The sequence below is a fragment of the Glycine max genome, chromosome 13 (genome assembly GCF_000004515.6).
Source record: "Glycine max cultivar Williams 82 chromosome 13, Glycine_max_v4.0, whole genome shotgun sequence".
NCBI classification, from domain to species: domain Eukaryota; kingdom Viridiplantae; phylum Streptophyta; class Magnoliopsida; order Fabales; family Fabaceae; genus Glycine; species Glycine max.
The window spans coordinates 25,274,466-25,292,180 of record NC_038249.2 but is presented as its reverse complement, the minus strand read 5'-3'; the positions used below and the strand labels follow the sequence as shown (position 1 = coordinate 25,292,180).

The 17,715-nt window shown below is 32.5% G+C and overlaps 3 protein-coding genes across 10 annotated transcripts; 2 read left to right on the top strand and 1 right to left on the bottom strand.

Moving 5' to 3' along the window:
* The first annotated feature begins 2,647 nt into the window (after window positions 1-2,647).
* Window positions 2,648-4,489, top strand: LOC100776941 (protein CHUP1, chloroplastic). The gene has a single exon (XM_003542527.5). It carries the CDS (start codon window positions 2,798-2,800, stop codon window positions 4,112-4,114), a length of 1,317 nt encoding a protein of 438 aa, XP_003542575.1. The 5' UTR covers window positions 2,648-2,797; the 3' UTR covers window positions 4,115-4,489.
* Window positions 4,490-5,598: 1,109 nt separating this feature from the next.
* Window positions 5,599-10,657, top strand: LOC100815603 (peptidyl-prolyl cis-trans isomerase FKBP16-4, chloroplastic). The gene is made up of 10 exons (XM_026125019.2): window positions 5,599-5,930; window positions 6,014-6,166; window positions 6,259-6,314; window positions 6,417-6,472; window positions 6,782-6,839; window positions 7,564-7,638; window positions 8,478-8,567; window positions 9,024-9,101; window positions 10,173-10,213; window positions 10,290-10,657. The coding sequence occupies exons 1-10, from the start codon at window positions 5,714-5,716 to the stop codon at window positions 10,315-10,317; spliced, it is 852 nt and encodes a 283-aa protein (XP_025980804.2). The 5' UTR covers window positions 5,599-5,713; the 3' UTR covers window positions 10,318-10,657.
* Window positions 10,584-17,128, bottom strand: LOC100775485 (cactin). 8 transcript variants are annotated; one of them, XM_006594113.3, is made up of 14 exons: window positions 17,046-17,128; window positions 16,474-16,790; window positions 16,284-16,375; window positions 15,110-15,209; window positions 14,847-14,918; window positions 14,575-14,637; window positions 14,348-14,488; window positions 14,067-14,162; window positions 12,291-12,575; window positions 12,075-12,210; window positions 11,837-11,985; window positions 11,558-11,734; window positions 10,938-11,204; window positions 10,584-10,862 (listed from the first exon to the last, which is right to left on the bottom strand). In XM_006594113.3, the coding sequence occupies exons 4-14, from the start codon at window positions 15,110-15,112 to the stop codon at window positions 10,812-10,814; spliced, it is 1,440 nt and encodes a 479-aa protein (XP_006594176.1). In that variant the 5' UTR covers window positions 15,113-15,209; window positions 16,284-16,375; window positions 16,474-16,790; window positions 17,046-17,128; the 3' UTR covers window positions 10,584-10,811. The 8 variants fall into 8 exon arrangements, with proteins under 8 accessions (XP_006594176.1, XP_006594177.1, XP_040864061.1 ...); XM_006594114.3 differs by having other exon boundaries at window positions 10,584-10,809; XM_041008127.1 differs by having other exon boundaries at window positions 11,837-11,973.
* Window positions 17,129-17,715: the final 587 nt, after the last annotated feature.

Here is a 17,715-nt window from a genome sequence, read left to right as displayed (position 1 = left end):
TTCATACCGTCATACTTAACACAACTATCACCTATATATACAGGTTTACGATAAAAACACTCATAAGTTTCTTCCACCTCCAATGGCATCCATAATGACTTTCCTTATAGCAGTAAGCGAACATTTTGTCTCTATTTCAATGAATTTTGGGCCATTAGGACATTCAAATAATACCCTTAAAAGTAGATACCACATCACCATCATAATACACAACAACAACAACAATGACTTCCTCCATCTTTAACCTAATATGGTGAAATATCAACACAATGCATTGAGCTGCCTCATATCACATGTATTTATTAACATCTTATATTGTTCTCTTGTGAGTCAATTATCAACAACGATCAAGATTGCATTGATAATATACACAATTTAGATTGCATCGAGCTCTACTAAGGTATTGTTGGCTTGTTAGACCATCATAAATATAGTTGTTAAATTGCCATATAAAATAGTAAACTTTACTTTTTAATTAAATTTTTTATATAAAAAACATACAATGAAATCATGATTTCATTGTGTAATCAACACATCAAAATTATGACTTTGTTGCACAATGGGGGTGAAAATAAAATAACACAATGGAATCGTGATTTAACCAATTGAAGGAGGGAAGTGTTAGGGTTGGGGAGATGTTATCTCATTAAGGATAATTTAGTAATTTCAAGAATGCTTGGGAGGTGTAAGATACAGAAATAGGAGTGCAAAATTCAAAACCCATTAGTTAGTACCTTGAGCACAAATGGGTTAACATGGTTAAACCCACATTCTGAGTGGTCTAAATCTTTTAGGCCCATTTAAGCTTGCAAATGCAGGCTAACCCAGATACACTTTTTTTAGAAAAAAATATTGAGACTTTACTTTTGATGGCAAAAGTATATTAAAAAGACATACATATAAAATTAAAATATTTTATTTATTTCTAACTTCAAAAAAATATGTTTATGTAGGTTAACAAATTGGCCATGAATTTCAATTAGAGAATAACAATACTCTTTCTCTTCAATACTTTGAATGTATATTTTACGTACCATTTTTATAATTAATCAAAAACATTATGTCTTAACTCTTAAGTCTCAACTATGTCAAACTATTCTCGTTTTTATCTTTATCTATATATTTGATTTTCCTAATTGTTTATCTCCTTCAATTTATCTTCTTTTATCTCTATCTCTAAATTATATTTTAATAATTTAATAGGATTATCAATATTTAAAAACAACCTTATACTATATTTGAATAATTTATTATAAATCTAAAATATAATTTATATAGGCAAATGCATTTATTTATTATAAAATTTTAATTATAATATAATTTATATATTGAAAAATATTTATTTACTATTAATTTTAATTGCATAAAAATAAACATTTTAAGGTGGTAGAGAGGAGAGAAACCCTAAACACTATTAAACAATGTACCAATGGTGGGACTGTTAGAAGTAGTTCACCCAGAAAATTACAGGAACAGCTTAAATAGTAGGTAGTTTTATTAGTACCTTACCCAGTTACCCACCAAACAAATTTTTAGTAGCGCTAGATAGAATCTAATCTTACTATTTAGATAGAATCTCATCTTGCATAGCCACTTTAGCATATTTGAGTTTCCTCCTGACTTTTTATTTAGTGCTTTATTGGAAGAAGCCTCTTGTATTTATTTTTCTAGTGTTGTTTAGTTTTGGTCGTAGGCTCGTAGACTTTCTTTGACGAAAAAAATTGAATTGAATCCGCATTCATAAAAAGGATAAGAGTTAACTCTAGATCCCTAGTCATTTTTGTCAACTCACATTAACTAAAACATAAACATTTACTCAAATAATTCATAGACTAAAACACTAATTCTATATATATATATATATATATATATATATATATATATATATATATATAAATCTGTAACAAGCTGTTAGCTTATAATGTGAATTCACGGCTTCAGGGCATAAATTTGTGTTGTAAGGCTAAAGTAGAATTATCTAGGGTATATTTAAATAAAAAGTTCAATTAAATCCATGCGACAAGCTTTTGTCAAATAAGATCGTATTTATAAACTTAATTTTGAGATTTATTAAAATAAATTATATAAAAAAGTCATAAATCACTTGTACAAAGTTAAATAAACTCTCTGGAACGCTCAAAGAACTTTCTTTTTAAGGTGATGGAGATTTTAGCACCGTGAGTCCCTGGATGTTCTAGACTGCTCCCAATAGCAATACTCTTGCCAAAGGAAAATAATATTAATGTGATAATACTTAATACCAAACTCTTGACGAGTTTAATAATAGGTAATATAATATGATTGTTAAGAAAGATAAAAGAGAAATAATAAGTGTAAAGTGTTTGTTCACATTAGACTATTAGAGTACTCGTTTCTAAAAGTTACCTCATGTGTTTGAACATTTAGAGAATATAAACTAATAATCTTAAACCTCATGTGTTTTAACATATGGAGAATATAATACTATTAACTATAATTATCTAAATCACACGTAGAGATCATGGAAGAAAAGAAGCCCGACATGGCAAATATCAATTTCAGAGTGCAATTGATTGACACGGAAAGGAACAAGATTCCTTAGAGCACGAGGAGGGGTTGATGGTGCCTTAGAAGACCTCTTGGAGTGGTCAAAAAGCTACACACACGCCACTATTCCTATAAACAAAGGACAACCAAGTAAAGTAAACAAAGTTATGCAACTTTCTTTAAACCATTGGCACCATAAGAAGGATCAAAATTCAGATTTAATTTCATTGGCATAGTTTTCAATTGAAACCAAAATCTCTATTCTTCTTTGATGGGACTCACAGCACTGAAGGCGGAGAATCTGAAGCCAGTAATCCTCAAAGCTGGTGTTCCCTTGGCTGCATCTTTTGCTGGTTTGATCTATGCATGGATTGTTGCAAGGAAAAACTTGTCTACCAAAGTTTTTTCTTCACCAGAAAATGAGTGTGGTTCTCCAAAGATCACTTGTCATCAGGGAACTAAACATGAAGAAAGCTTTCATCACAATCTTTCTTCTTTTGAAGATGAAGAATCATCACCTTCTCCCATGAATAGCAGTGTTCTTTCTGGGAGCTTGGTGATCCATGAATACAACAACCCTTGTTTGGAACAAGAGATCACTAGCCTAAGAAGCCAAATTGAAGGACTTCAAATGAGGGAATTGGCCTTGCGTTTGCAGTTCGAGCTGTATTGTGAAATGAAGGAACAAGAATCTTTGCTTCTAGAGGTAAAAAACTTGTTGTCTTTGGAGAATGATCGCGCCGAGTTCTTGAGTAAAGAGATTTCGTCGATAGAGACCGAGACTATGAGGTTGGAGAGTTTTGTAGTCCAATACATGAGTGTTATTGAACAGCTTCAGTATTGGAAATCACAGAATAGGGTGCTTCAAAGGAGGGTTCAAAGGCTACTTAGGGACTCAAAGGCCAAATCTCGTTTGATAAAGGGTCAGGCTTTGAAGATCAAAGAGAAAGAAGCAGTGATATTGAGAAACCATGATGCCTTGCAAACAAGGGTCAGTGTCATTAACAAGTTAAAGGGTGAAATCATAGAGCTGCAAAGGATTTTGGACCAATTGGAGGATGAGAAGAATGAGGTCGCCAAGAAGCTTGAAACCGCAGAAGGGTATGTGTCTAAGTCAGACAAGGAAAAGATACATAGAAAACCTTTGAAATATTATTTGGAGGTTGAATCAAGAGATGTGAGTAAGGAAGACTACAACAAGGTTCTCAATGAATTGGAGGAGGTCAAGAAGGAACGCGTAACTGAAGTTGAAGAGCTGATTCATTTGAGGAGGGTCAATGCTTGCTTAAGGGAAGAGCTAATGAGGCACTATGAAGAACAACATGAGCAAGATAGAGACCATGTAGAGGTGTATGAGTCAGAGCATGAATTGCATCATTCCCTTTTGGAGCATCGCAATGGTTCTGCTCATGGTGATCATGCTTCTTCCAAAAGGAGAAAGTTGCTTAAGAGGCTCAAGAGGTGGGTTGAAGGAAGTGAAAAGGTAAGAGTGAAGCCTGAAATTAAGTGCCTTGATATGCATTCTGGTTCCTATGGATCAAAGAAACCACAAGTTCCTCCAAGTGCAAGGTTCTGCTCTAGTGCTTGAATCCAAATAGCATTGCAACTCTTCCCTATAAAAAAAAGTCAAAAGATAATTAGACTAAGTCATGATCATGATAGAACAAAACTTAGATAAAGTTTTTAAAGTCTTTTTATGTTGTTTTTCAATCAGAAGTGAAGTTTCATCTTATGAAAATATAACTCTGATTGAAAAACAACACAAAACACTCCTTAAGAACTGGATCTAAGTTTTGGCCATCACAATATAGCTATTGATACTAGACAATAAAGAAACTTGGATGTTGGTATAGAAGCAGTGAACTGCGTTTGTTGCAAAATAAATGATGATGCCATTTCGTAATAATTTGTACATTGTTGTAAGGCATGGGGGCTTTATTAAATAATGAGTCGTTTTCTTTAATCATGTATCAATCTGTTCTAAATTTCAGAATGAATGAATGCTAGCCTAGAATTAATTCTAATGCAAAAATAAAACATGTAAGCTTTTATTGAGAGGCATGGAACTTTGCAGCAAGACCAAATATGCAAAAACTAGTGAAATTTGTGGTTAGGTTAGGCATGTTTAAAGGATTGCATTTTAGAGACAGCTTAAATGAAAGAATAAACAATCTTAATTTTAAGGTGATTAGGTCAATGTCAATTATAATCTTTTTTTATTATTATTATAATGTCAACTATTTATGTTACACCAGGACTCGATTCATATGGTTAGAAACTTGAGTAAAAGTTTTGGAAATGACTAGATTTAGGAAAATAATTACCTTTTCAAGAAAAGCTTTCCATGTTTTTACATAATCATTTCTTTAAAATAAATAACATACGTGAAATAATTGACATAAAATTATTCTACTTAATTAATGTTCTGGAATCCAAATTTAGATATTACTTTAAAGAAAATTTTGTCACTCTATAATTTTACCTTATTCAAATAAAATTATATCACATTAGGACTTAGTACCAAATCAGTGCAAATATACTTTATTTTAGAATGGATGAAGCCTGCCGTAGACACCCGAGTACTATTCGTAATGTAACTTGAACATCTCGTGTGTTTGTACTTTGTACACGTGTTATTATTTAAAAATCCATATTTACTGGAATCGCCATTATGAGAATTTTCTTCCTAGTCAGTAATCACCACTCCTGACTTAAGAATTAATCTCAATTATATTGATGGAATATCCAGTTAAATATTAAAAATTCAACATCTATGCAGTATTTTTTTTCACACTTCTTGATAAAGAAAATAAAGATAGTAAAAGTTGAATTCATTAATTTCATATACAAAAGAAAGAAAACATTGAATAAATCAAAAGATATAGTAGTGAATGCGTGTTCTATTTTCGATGTTGGATTTGTTTTTTGTTGTCATGTGGGATCTTGATAGATTTTTCCTCGTCGTACACAAAATGTCTTCGTTTTAATTTAATTATCTCCCATTACCGGAATAGACCAAATATTAGAAATTTCCCATTATATAAAGTACCGAATCCATTAAGATTTTGAGCATATCGTTACTCAAATTTTACCCCAGAATATGGTTTGTTGGTGACATATCAATATCAATTATATGAATAACCCAATATTCTATGTTGTAAAGCAAGTCAAAACCTGTGATTTCTGAATGCTTCAAAATTGTGGATGGAATCAACCACGTTATCCTCTCAATATTTTCTCTCTTTCCTCTCTAACCAAAAACAAAAAGAAAAGGAAGCTAACTAAACAAAATTCTGATCTCACTGTACAGTATCAACCAAACCAACAATCCAACACCATGAAACTCTCTGTGTTCCACCATCAGCACCATCCTATGATTCTCAATTGCCCCCTTACCTTGACAAGTAACTTTTCTCTTCTCTGCTTCTCCATACACTTTTTTTAATCTAAGTCTAAAGTAAGCTGAGGCAATTCCTTAACTCCACAGGGACACACAAAAGACTTTACAACAATGGTTCATATAGGTGGTTACCATGCCACTGCTCACATTCTTCCACAAGTAAAACTGCTGCAGAACCAGTTACAGTTTCTTTAAGTATTGAAGGAAGGAGAGCATTACTCAGTTGTCTCCTCACAACTGGTTAGTTATAGGTTATTAGTTAACTATCTTCCAAGATTCTCTTTCTATGTTCCATTCTATGAGATTGCTTAAATGTTTTTATCTTATGTTAGTTGCTGGAGTCTATGCATGTGATGTGGCTGGAGCTGTTAGCACAAGTAGAAGAGCTGTATGTGTCCCATTCTTCTCTTCTGTTATTTTATTTGGAAAAAAAAAATGATGGTTCTGAAAAGTGAGTACTAATTAGAATTTTCCACTCTGTTTTCTGCAGCTAAGAGGAGCCAAAATTCCTGAAAGTGATTATACAACCTTGCCCAATGGTTTGAAGTGAGTATATGTTATATTTTTAATCACCTTTGAAATCCCTTTGATTGTGAATCTTTCTTCCATCTGCTTTAGTATCAGGTTCCGATGACTAAAGTGTGTTAAAGCCCTTCAAATAGATCAAGTTTTCTTTAACCTATAGAAACAGAATTTGTCACTTTTGTAGCATTTTGTAGACTAGTCTTAAGTTCGGTTTCTCTTCCATTGGTAATCTTTAAACTTTCACAGTTCACACTATTTTTTTTTATTTCATTTTTAAGATGTGTATTGCTAGTTGGAGGCTGCTCTGTGATGAAACTGTGATATCTTCAGGTACTATGATTTGAAGGTTGGGAATGGAGCTGAAGCTAAAATGGGATCCCGTGTTGCAGTACGGTTGTGACCCAGTTAAATATGTTTCACTCATTAGTGCTTTTGCATGTTATATACAAAGTTGACTCATCAAGCTATTAACTAAATGTGTGGGATTACCATATAGTTTGTCAATTCAAGAATTTTTTGTAGGGGAAACTGTCACAGTACTCAAAGCTAGTCAATGTTTTCACCTGTGAAACTGATGGAAACATATGTGGTACTTAAGGGTTAAGCATACAAGATATATTATGAGGATTAAAATTTACATAAAATGGATTGTCACTGAGATTTTGGACCAAAAGACAACAATCTGTGATCTGAGAGGTGAGAAGAACCAAAAGATTTAACAATCAGAAACTTAAATTTGTTGGTCACTTGGTCATTTGTTATTGTCAACTTTGAACCCTCCAGTCCAGAATTACATGGCCTGATGACAACTATATCTGAGCTGCCTCAATCTCAATTCTCAAGTAATATTTTATTGCATTGTTTATCACACAGATTCATTTAATTGTCAAAATAAAGTGGAAACTGCACCTGATTCATTCTGGAATAAGATTACTATGCAATTTTCTCTTTTTAATTCTGATAGTCTGGCATATGCATTCATATATACTGATCTTACCAGTTTCACCTCCCCCCTCCCCCTCCTAAATCCTGATTTTCATTTGCAAGTGCAGTTTATCAGTGATTAACTATATTACTCATAATTCAGAAATAATCAGATTATCATATTGTAGATTCATTATGTCGCCAAATGGAAGGGTATCACCTTTATGACTAGTAGACAAGGAATGGGCGTTGGAGGAGGAACGGTATGATCCTATTATCTCTGCCAAATTTTAACCTCTTTGTATATTACCTTATTAAGGTCAATTAGTCTAGCAGTTAGGAAACCTGAAATTCAAATGCATTGCATGAGAAAATGAACCCTATCATTTCCATTATTTCTGTAGAGATTTACAGTTTCAAAAAACTATTTATTCTCTTGTTGATTGTTCTAAGTGAACAGGTTCTTCCTTTTATAAAGAAGGCAGTTCCTCTTATACACCTCTACGACAAAATTTGTCACATTTATGTTAAGTGTGTTATATTGCCTAGTAGACTAACTGGTCTTGATCTGATAAAAAAAGCTCAACCTTGAATCACCTTTGAATATTAGATTCAAAATTAGATGCTCTTTCCTCTTGACCAAAATACTTCACTGTTTTGTTTACATTCCAATCATAGCTTTTGTTAACAAACCACTGAAATTATGAATTTCCTGCATTACTTACTGGTTGTATAATTGAATTGTTATATGGTTTGACATGAAACATGTAGTTCTATAATTGCAGAAAGATGCACTCCTACCTCCACTTATACTCAATATTGTTTTAATATTAATAATAGACGTATGTTTTGACACAATGTGCAATTGTAGGCTTGCTGTAATGTATTTTCTTTTTGCATATTATTCGTGCCCAAATATATGTGCTTATGGTATGGAATGTGTGTCCACCTGATTTCTGATTCCATGTCTTTTCCTTGTTACATAATGATAATTGATAACACTTACAGAAAATTCAGGATGATCATTATGCATAAATCCATGATACCTTTTTGTTGGAAAATTTACTTGTCAATTGATGAGGACATGCTTAAATTATTGCAGCCCTATGGATTTGATGTAGGCCAATCTGAGAGAGGAACAGTCCTTAAAGGGTTGGATTTAGGAGTACAAGGCATGCGAGTAGGAGGCCAGGTGAGAACATATTCTAGGAGCAAGGTCTCTGTTTGGTTAAGAATGCCACTGAAAATCTTGACAATCATTAAAATTAAGTGTGCAACATGCAAATCCTTTTATCTATTTGATGGGAAGCTTCATACTTCATTGGGCCTCTACTAAGTCTAAGGGAACTACTGAACAACTACAATGAATTGAAATTTATATTACTATAGATTATGTTTTGTTTTGCTTTATCTTTGTATATTTTATTGCCAAATAAGTATTCAAAGATTTTATATTTTAAAATATTTATACCTCTAAGATTATAAAATTACAAGTTGGGTGAGTTCTTGACATCTCACTAAATTTTTTAAGCTCAGAAGCTATTATAGTATGTGTGTAAGTAGTTTTACTTGAGAGGGGTTAAAATTGTTTAGATTTTAGGTTGGATCATATGCTTCATCAAGCAGTAATTTAGTAAGTTTTCTGCAGCGGCTGTTAATTGTTCCTCCTGAACTTGCCTATGGAAGCAAAGGAGTCCAAGAAATCCCTCCCAATTCAACAATAGAGGTGAATTATTCTGATCTCTTTGTTAAGATTTGTTCCAGTAAGTTAATGCTACAATTAGCATTTTAGCTCCGTTTCCTTGGTCTCCCACATTTCAATTGCAAGACTGCTTCCAACCTTTTCCTGTTCAAGTCTAAAACAGTTTAATCAAAATTTAATCAGCTTGGTTGATAAGGTTGTCTTTCTCAGTAAAACACAAGTTTTCATGAACCCCGAAGCTTGCTGAAAACCTCTTGTGTTTCACTCGCATTCAATGAATTGCTTTAGTTCAAAGACATGTTTGAAGTAAGAAGTGACTACTTTCACCCAACCAAGCTCTTTCTCCCTCCACTTTAACCTATCCCTTCCTACACTAGATATCAGATTCTGTAATCAAAAGTATAAAATAACTGTGAACCAAAATAGAAAACTTGTTGGTAAGGAATGTCTTAAAGTTTATCTACATTTATTATCTTTAAGGCTCTCTGTCTATTTCTCCAGTCTTTTATGTTAGGCTTAAATGTAATTTTGGTTAGTTTATTTTACTTAATCCACAAGTTTGATCCTTCTATTTTAAAATTGAGACATTTGATCCTCTATTTAAAAAAAATCTGCAATTCTGGTTCCGCATTTCAAAATACAAACATTTGGTCCGCATATTTTAGAAAATCCGTAATTTTGGTTTTCGTATTTTGAAAAATCTATAATTTTTGGTTTAATCTTTAATTTTATCTTTGTTTTATTTCTTTTATTTCTTATTTTGTAATTAATTAAATCATTTCTTGATAATATCTTAAGTGAATATGTTAGGTTTAGAGTTCAATTAGATCAAAAGAAAAGAAATAAAACGTAGACAAAATTGAGAATTTAACCAAATAGTAATTTTCTAAAATAAGAGGATTAAATGTCTCTAATTTAAAATGAGAGGATTAAAATCACATATTTTAAAAAATAAGATGATCAAATATCTTAATTTTAAAATGAAGGGACCATAATTACGGATAAAACAAAATAAGAATAAGAAGACTATAATTGCATTTAAGCCTTTATTCTATTGTTCTATACAATTTACGGCTTGCTATTTTCGAACTGCAGTTGGACATTGAATTGCTTTCTATCAAACAAAGTCCATTCGGGTAAATATGTCGTAATTTTTCTTTATTCTATATATTATAGTAATCCTTTTAATATCAATGATTTTTGGTTCTGCAGGACTCCCGTAAAGATAGTTGAAGGTTAATGCAATGATTTAATATTCAGAGTGCTATTTTGACATTTTAAGAGAAGAAAATGATGTCGTCCCACCTAAAGGCCCTTACTTTTTCCCATGATGTTAATGAACCGAAAATTTAACCTGTTTCTAGACTGATTCCAACCTATTATTAGAAAAAAAGAATAAGTTTGAAACTTTGATTGAATTGATTGTTTCAATTCAGGACTAATTTTTGCTCGGAGTAAACAAGATTATCAGATGTGATTACAAAAAAGGAAACAAAACACACGGAAGAAAGAAAACCGTATTTGTTCTCACTTTCAATTGTATACGAGCAGAAACCGCAATTCATATTGTTCTCTGTCCACCACTAATTCTTTCAACATTTAACTTTCAAGTCAAATGTATCATCAAAATACAGTAATCAGGTTTTGTTCAATGTTGGTTGGACAATTCCTCCAAATATCTAAAAGAAACTCTAATGCCAGCAGCTTAACATACTCGGATGCACACCTTACTCTTCAAAATGGAAGCCAACCGGTAGGAGAGAAAACCAGAATGTAAGCCAGTGTCTGAAGACACATGAAATCGGTAATTTGGTTGAAAAATTTAAAAGCTTTCGTAACATCGAGAAAAAGTAGACTTACAATGTCTTCGTATGGTGGCCCTGCATGAAATCTTATGATGCAAGTCTCACCATTGCTGCCATCCTTCTCAATAGTGTAAGTTGGAGCTTTTGTCTTGTCTACAAGATCTGGGTAGAAGATGTTAAATTTATACCCTTGTACAACCTTTGGAGGTGGATTGTCATGATCGTAGTGAGTCTGATTGTATTTATTCCATTCATATCCAGTGTGAACACGGTTGAAATACTTCGGCTTCCTGGCTCTGTATTTGTCATGCCACCAATAAACCTGTTCCAACATTAACAACTGATTACATCAGAAACTTTAAATATGAAAATATAGATAACAAGCATTTATTTCTCCCTACAATAATAACATGTACCAATGAAAGTATATTTATCCCCTCCATCGTCAACTTTTTCTACGGAAAGAAGTAACTAACGAGTCCAACTCCAAAGGATATGTAAATAATCACCCACGTCCTTTCATATAGTAGTTTCACAAATTCAGAACTTTGTACTATGAACTAAGTAACTTTCAATCTATCAAACATGTAAATTTCTAAGAATCATAGAAGGGGACAAGCATTTGATGAAATTTCAACAAGAATGAAATTTGCATAAATAACCAAGGCAGGGTACCTCTGAATCTAGATTCACTTCAGCACCAGAGCCAAACACTGCGTCCCCATCTTCCATAGCTCCCATAGCTTTCATGGCCTTCATCTCAAAATTATCTTCAGATGGAGCAGGCTTTGATGCCATTGCTTCCTGAATTTGTCTTTGCTGCTCTTCCTTTACAGCCATGCGTTTCTGCTCCTATGAATGTACCATCATCGTAGAGTTAGTCTATACACTTGACACACACAAACATACCCACACAAAGAGAGATTATTGTTAAAAACCATGTTTAAAGATTACCAGTAGAGCTCGATCCTCTTCAGGGTCAATAGCTTCCTCATTTTCATCACCATGAAACAGTTCCGGTGAAAATGAGCCAGCCTGATCTTTGGCTTCTTGAACTTCTCCTTTAATGGGTTCTGGTGAAAATGATTCATCTGCATATTGGACTACACAATAAAGATCAAACAAATATCAACATGAAATTTGGAATGGAGGAAGCTTATAAATTAAATTAACAGTCACAAAAGGCTTATACCTTTAGCATAGTGCTCAGTATCGTCCTCAGAGTTTCTAACTTGAGCATCTTCCAATTCATCTTCATCCTCCAATGGTTGTTCAGGGCGTTGCAAGTGCTTGCATAACATCTTGGCATGAATTTCCTTTAAACAAGCCTGTATTTACAGCAATGTAATAATGGAGCGAACTTATCCATTATTTAAAGGCATGTAACTTAAAAAGTGGCAGAGATTACCTTGGCCTTATATATGTGGAGGTGTTTTAAAACTGCCTCCCAGTACTCAACCACTTTTGCTGTACCAGTACGCATCTCTGACTCTGTATGCACCTGATAAGCTTCCAATTCTGCATGTGTTTTCCCCTGCAAAAGATTCTTCACATCTGGCTCAACACTGTAATGCAGACCCCTTTCTTCTGCAAGCAGATCTGCGGGAGGTTCTTCACCACGCACCCTAGCTCGATCAATTGCATCCTTTTTTCGAGCTTCAGCTAGCTCCCAATCACAAACCAGAAGGAGTGCCTGTATGAAGATATTGACCAAGAAGACTTCAACTTAGAACATGAATTATGACATGACTAATTTAGTGTCAAGATCCATAGCATTACATGTTAAGGAAGTCACCCACAATGGCCATATGAGTGAACTAAAACAAAAGAGAAAAAGATTAAGGCAACTAATCTATCTGGGATCCAATTCATATAATAATAAATTTATATGTACATATAAACCACAAACATGACATGACATGCATAGTCGGATAAAAGACACTACACCAATTGTATGGATCTTCACCAGACAACTCCCTGATGTTACAACTCAATAAATTCAACATTTCAAACTATAAAAACCAAAAACCTCGATACCTCACAAATCCCCACCAGATTTAAGAGAGAGAGAGAGAGCAAGAACTTCATTCTATAACATTCAATTTTGACAAAAAAGAAATATTCAATGCTAAACAGTTTATACTTATATACAGCCATACCTTTGCAAATATCTGTTTTCAATGGCACTAAGAAATTAATAGAACTATAGAAGACAGTGTTCAAATGCTCTTTTAGAAATAAAAAGTAAATAATTAAAGGACATTATCCCTATGCTATTACCTAACAGTTCAAATTCAAAACTACAAGTTCTTTGACATGATTGTATTCAAGCATATGTAAGTACATAGACATGATATTTCCACTTAATTTCCATAAGATTTTTCTGAAAGTATTTTAAAACCCAAACCAAAGAATTTCAGGAAAAGTTGCTAGTTAGTTTTATGAGGAATCAGTTCAAGTGGTCCGATTACTAATTGAACCAGATATGTCATCTACATTTAAAATTAAATTTTAATAATATTATGTACTAATATTTATGCCAATATTTAAAATTAAAAAAATATGCAAATCAGTAACAATCTAAACTAAACTATAAAATATTGGCATATTAACATTTAACAGGCATAGACATGCATGTCAATCTGCATTATTTTCTCTTTAGTAATGCAATTATATTAGTATGCTAATACACATAATGATATATCACAACTCACAAAAACTAATGTATTATGCTAATAATAACAAAAACATATTCACAGAGAAGCTACAAAAATATTCACAAATAACGATATTATATATTAAGCATATTCTTTATCTAGCATATTGCCTCCAACGTTCATTTTGTTGTTTTATGTTCTACAATTTGAGAGAGTGCCAAGATACATATGAATGAAATTACATTATTACTAACAACATATAGATATTAATAACCTTGAATTTCAGCTGTTTTGGTCCTTTGCATCACTTTTTTATGATTTCTGAATCGAATCATAAATGTGATCCTTTATGCCATTACTAGATAAGATTGAAACTTCAAAGTCATAGTCACATCCAATATAACCTAAGGTGAATAAAACAAGATGATAGTATTAATAACTAACTAGATAAGGTAGAAATTATTAAGTAATTAGTACTCTGTGAAGGACTATAAAGTAACTAACTAAACAATGGATAAAGATGATACCTCCCAATATTCTACATGGGTGGGTGTGTCCCTGTCAAGGTCCAGATGCATTTTGATGTCATCATGAAGTTCTTCCATTTCCTTTACTGTCAAGCCCTGCACCATATACATCAAATTGTTATTTAAATTGTCAAAAACAATATTGACATTTAAGGCTGGAAATCTTTAGTCATACTAAGGAAAAGGTTCAATAAGTTTTCAAGGGCTATAATATATTACATCATAATTTATATCAGTTAAAGGAAAAGGAGATATGGATTGCTGTAGATCTAAATATTAACCTTGAACACCATGTATGGTTCATTTATTTCTATATCCAAATCATCAGATCCATTGAGGTGCTTGGTTAGGATATCAATCGGCCTAGCACGCCCTTCACGCAATCTAATCTCAGATCTAACCTTGCTTTGATCAAAATGAAACTGCACATGAAATTGTCTTAATTATCATATTTCAAATACTATAATAAAAAAATAACTATAAATAAAATGAATTCAAGGAACCATACCTCCTCTTCTCTTTTTTGCCAGTCGTGGAACTCAGCTCGTGCACGTTCTCTAGCTAACAGTGCCTGTGAGAGAGAATGAGCAAAAGATAACATAGTTTATGCACTTACAGGGATGGGAGAAATTGGGCATGTCATATTAACATATAGCCAGTTAGCCACCACAAACAGACACCACCCAGAAACATGAGTGTTGAGTGGTAACATAAAATTTTCCTTCCAATAGATTAAAATGATAATTGATAACTAATAACAAATTATGAGAATGGACTTACCATTTCTTCTTCATGTCGTGCTTTCTCAAGTGCCCTTTCTTCTCTTCTTTTTTTCACTTTTTCAATTTCTGCCTGCATTATAATTTTTAACAAGAACTAAGAGAATAAATGGTAGACAGAGACAATGTTTAGTAGTTTGACAATGTCATCATAATAACTCGGTAAGCCTGGGAGGCAAGAAGCATGTAGCTATAGGAAAGGTATATTTAGTATAGCCTACAAAATAGTAAATATTTTTTTCTTTTTGCAGAAAAAGTCCATACCATCCTTTCTTTCTGTCTCTTTTTTTCAGCTTTAACTGAAAATGCATCAATAGGCACACCTTGAACGACATCAAGCTCAATCTTCTTCCGCCAAACAAACCTACAACACATAGTATTTTTGAGAGTATGGCGACATAGGTGGGTATCACTCAACAACTAAATACATTAATTTCTAATAAACCAATTAGTGACAGCTTAAGGACATAACAATGTCAATAAATCTGTAAGCTTAGTGGAACCAATTTAAACAAGAAAAGTGGATATATCAAAGTTATGAGTTATCTAAGAAGTAAGAACAATTGCTAATTATAATATTATATACCCCCCCCCCCCCCAAAAAAAAAAACCTCAAGTTTTACAACATGATGACATAACAAAATAGTATTAACAGTTGGTTAAAAACTTAAAATATTGATTTCAAGGTTATTAAATTGTTTTTCTTGTTAAACAGTAATCCACAAGAAAGTTGTCCAATAGTCACCAATAGCATTTCTAGAACCATTTTGGAAGATAAACAAATACAATAAACAATCAAAAGGCAGCAGCTCTGATTCATAAAGGAAAATTCTCTAATTTACCCTGCAGTGAAACCTTAGCAACTTCAGCACTTGTAAAAGTATCCCAGAAGATTCAAAATACAAAAAAGTTGGATGAGAGAGAGAAGAAATGATACTGTAAGAGGCATCCTTTTTGTTAATGAATCATTCAGACTATCAAATATCTGTTATACCATCCTCCATCTAATTACAGAATTTAGTATTAGTAAATCAGAAAAGCATTCTCCTGAAAGACTGGCAATACAATTGCTGCAAAGTTTTCCAAAAAAATCTATTATGTTCATAAACAGACTGAGATTTTAACTTTTATCTAAACTGAAAAACAGAATCATGTAGGAACCTCAACCAATGATCCATCAATAATTGACCAGTTTCTCAGAAGTTTCATACTTATATTTGTACCTATATCAACATCTCCAGAACTACCTAGCAATACCCTCCATAAAAAAATGGCTTCAAACTGTATAAATATCTGCATGAGTTACTGGTACATGTCAGGAAAATTCATCACTTTTGGTAGGTAATTAACAAGAAACAAGTCTAAGATTATTAGATACAATTTACAACAAATCAAAAATCACATACAAAAAAAAAATAGCGAGAATATAGGAACTTACTTCTCGTTAAGATTGGAGTCACCAAATGGATTTGAGTCATTCGAATACCCTGACACGGTACGAGTCTTCAGTTTCTTAGCATCTTTCAATGCCTAAGCACAAAATCAAGAAGAATACAACATCAAAACACCCTTTAACTCAAATCATAAAGCATAAAACACCAAACAACGACGAAGAAGCAAGTCCAAACCTTCCTCTGAGCCTTTTTGGCCAAGTACTGTGCTATTTCCTCTTCAGTGACGTGCCTGGAGGACCTCTTCCTCTTGCCACCCCTATCACTACTCTCATCAGAGGAACTATCTGAGTCCTGCCTGCTCCGTCCCCGCCACAATCGACGGTGGCCGAGGTGACCGTCTCTCCGGCGTCTCTCCTGAGAGGACAAATCACGGCTTTCCGCATCATCATCGGACCGTGAAGAATCACCGGATCTTCTTCGCCTTCTCTCTTTCCTACTCTTGCTACCTATTCTATTCTACTAAACTCTTCTATTCTGCTCAGGTTATTATGCTGAGCAAAAAGAGAACATAAAGTAACAATTACATTTCAGAACAGAGAAGGTGTTTATGTGCAACATTAGGGCATGCAATAGGAATTATCATCACAGAAAGCATCCAATTGAAAAACAATGCGTAAGCATTACAATATTAGAACCCTAGTAAGTGAGCAAAGTGAATTCGTTTCTATGGATATTTGTGACGGTGAATGAAGAAAAAAGTTCAATATTTGAATTGTGAAGTGGTAATCGACGGAGAACCGAGGTACCTGTGGCGCAGAAGATGGCTGCGAAATGAAGACGACGGTGCCAATCAACGTCCGGTGATTGGAAACAGGACATTGCAATTTACATTTTTTTTTTTGGATTTACCTTTTCTTTTCCTTGTAGATAAGAATGGGCCTAAGCCCAAAAACATACAAAATGCTTCCTGCACCTTCATAATTCTAAAACAACCTTGAAAAAATATTTAATATATAAACCTTTTTAGTTTTATTTTACATCATTTTATATATTTTTAATTTCAATAATTTATATATTTTTATTTTAATTTTTACCAATTTAAAATTAATTACATCAATTAATATATAAATTATTAAAATTATTTTAATATGTAAATTATTTTTATTCTAATTATATAAATTAATAAAATTTAATATTTATTTTTTAAAAAAACTTACACATTTTAATTTTCGGTTCAACTATAAAATTTATTTAGTAAATAATTTTTTAATACCAATTATATAAATCAAGAAAATTATAAAAATTAATATGTAAGTTATATATATAAATTATTTTATGTAATTTATAAAAATTATGTAAGTTTATTTTTATATATAAGTAATACAAATTTTTATTTTAATTATAAAAATTAATTAAAAAATATTTTTAATTTTTCATTTTTAGATTATTTAAATATTATTTCAAATTTATTTAATT

Excerpts from the sequence above, each read along its gene's own strand:
- LOC100776941 (XM_003542527.5), top strand. The coding sequence starts at position 2,798 with ATGGGACTCACAGCACTGAAGGCGGAGAATCTGAAGCCAGTAATCCTC.
- LOC100775485 (XM_041008124.1), bottom strand. Across the intron at positions 14,489-14,574 it reads GGCAAAAAAGAGAAGAGGAG|TTTCATTTTGATCAAAGCAA; the intron begins GTATGGTTCCTT and ends TTTCATGTGCAG. Across the intron at positions 11,205-11,557 it reads AAGTGAATCTAGATTCAGAG|GTTTATTGGTGGCATGACAA; the intron begins GTACCCTGCCTT and ends ATGTTGGAACAG.
- LOC100815603 (XM_026125019.2), top strand. The coding sequence starts at position 5,714 with ATGCTTCAAAATTGTGGATGGAATCAACCACGTTATCCTCTCAATATT. Across the intron at positions 5,931-6,013 it reads TTGCCCCCTTACCTTGACAA|GGACACACAAAAGACTTTAC; the intron begins GTAACTTTTCTC and ends TTAACTCCACAG. Across the intron at positions 8,568-9,023 it reads GCATGCGAGTAGGAGGCCAG|CGGCTGTTAATTGTTCCTCC; the intron begins GTGAGAACATAT and ends AGTTTTCTGCAG.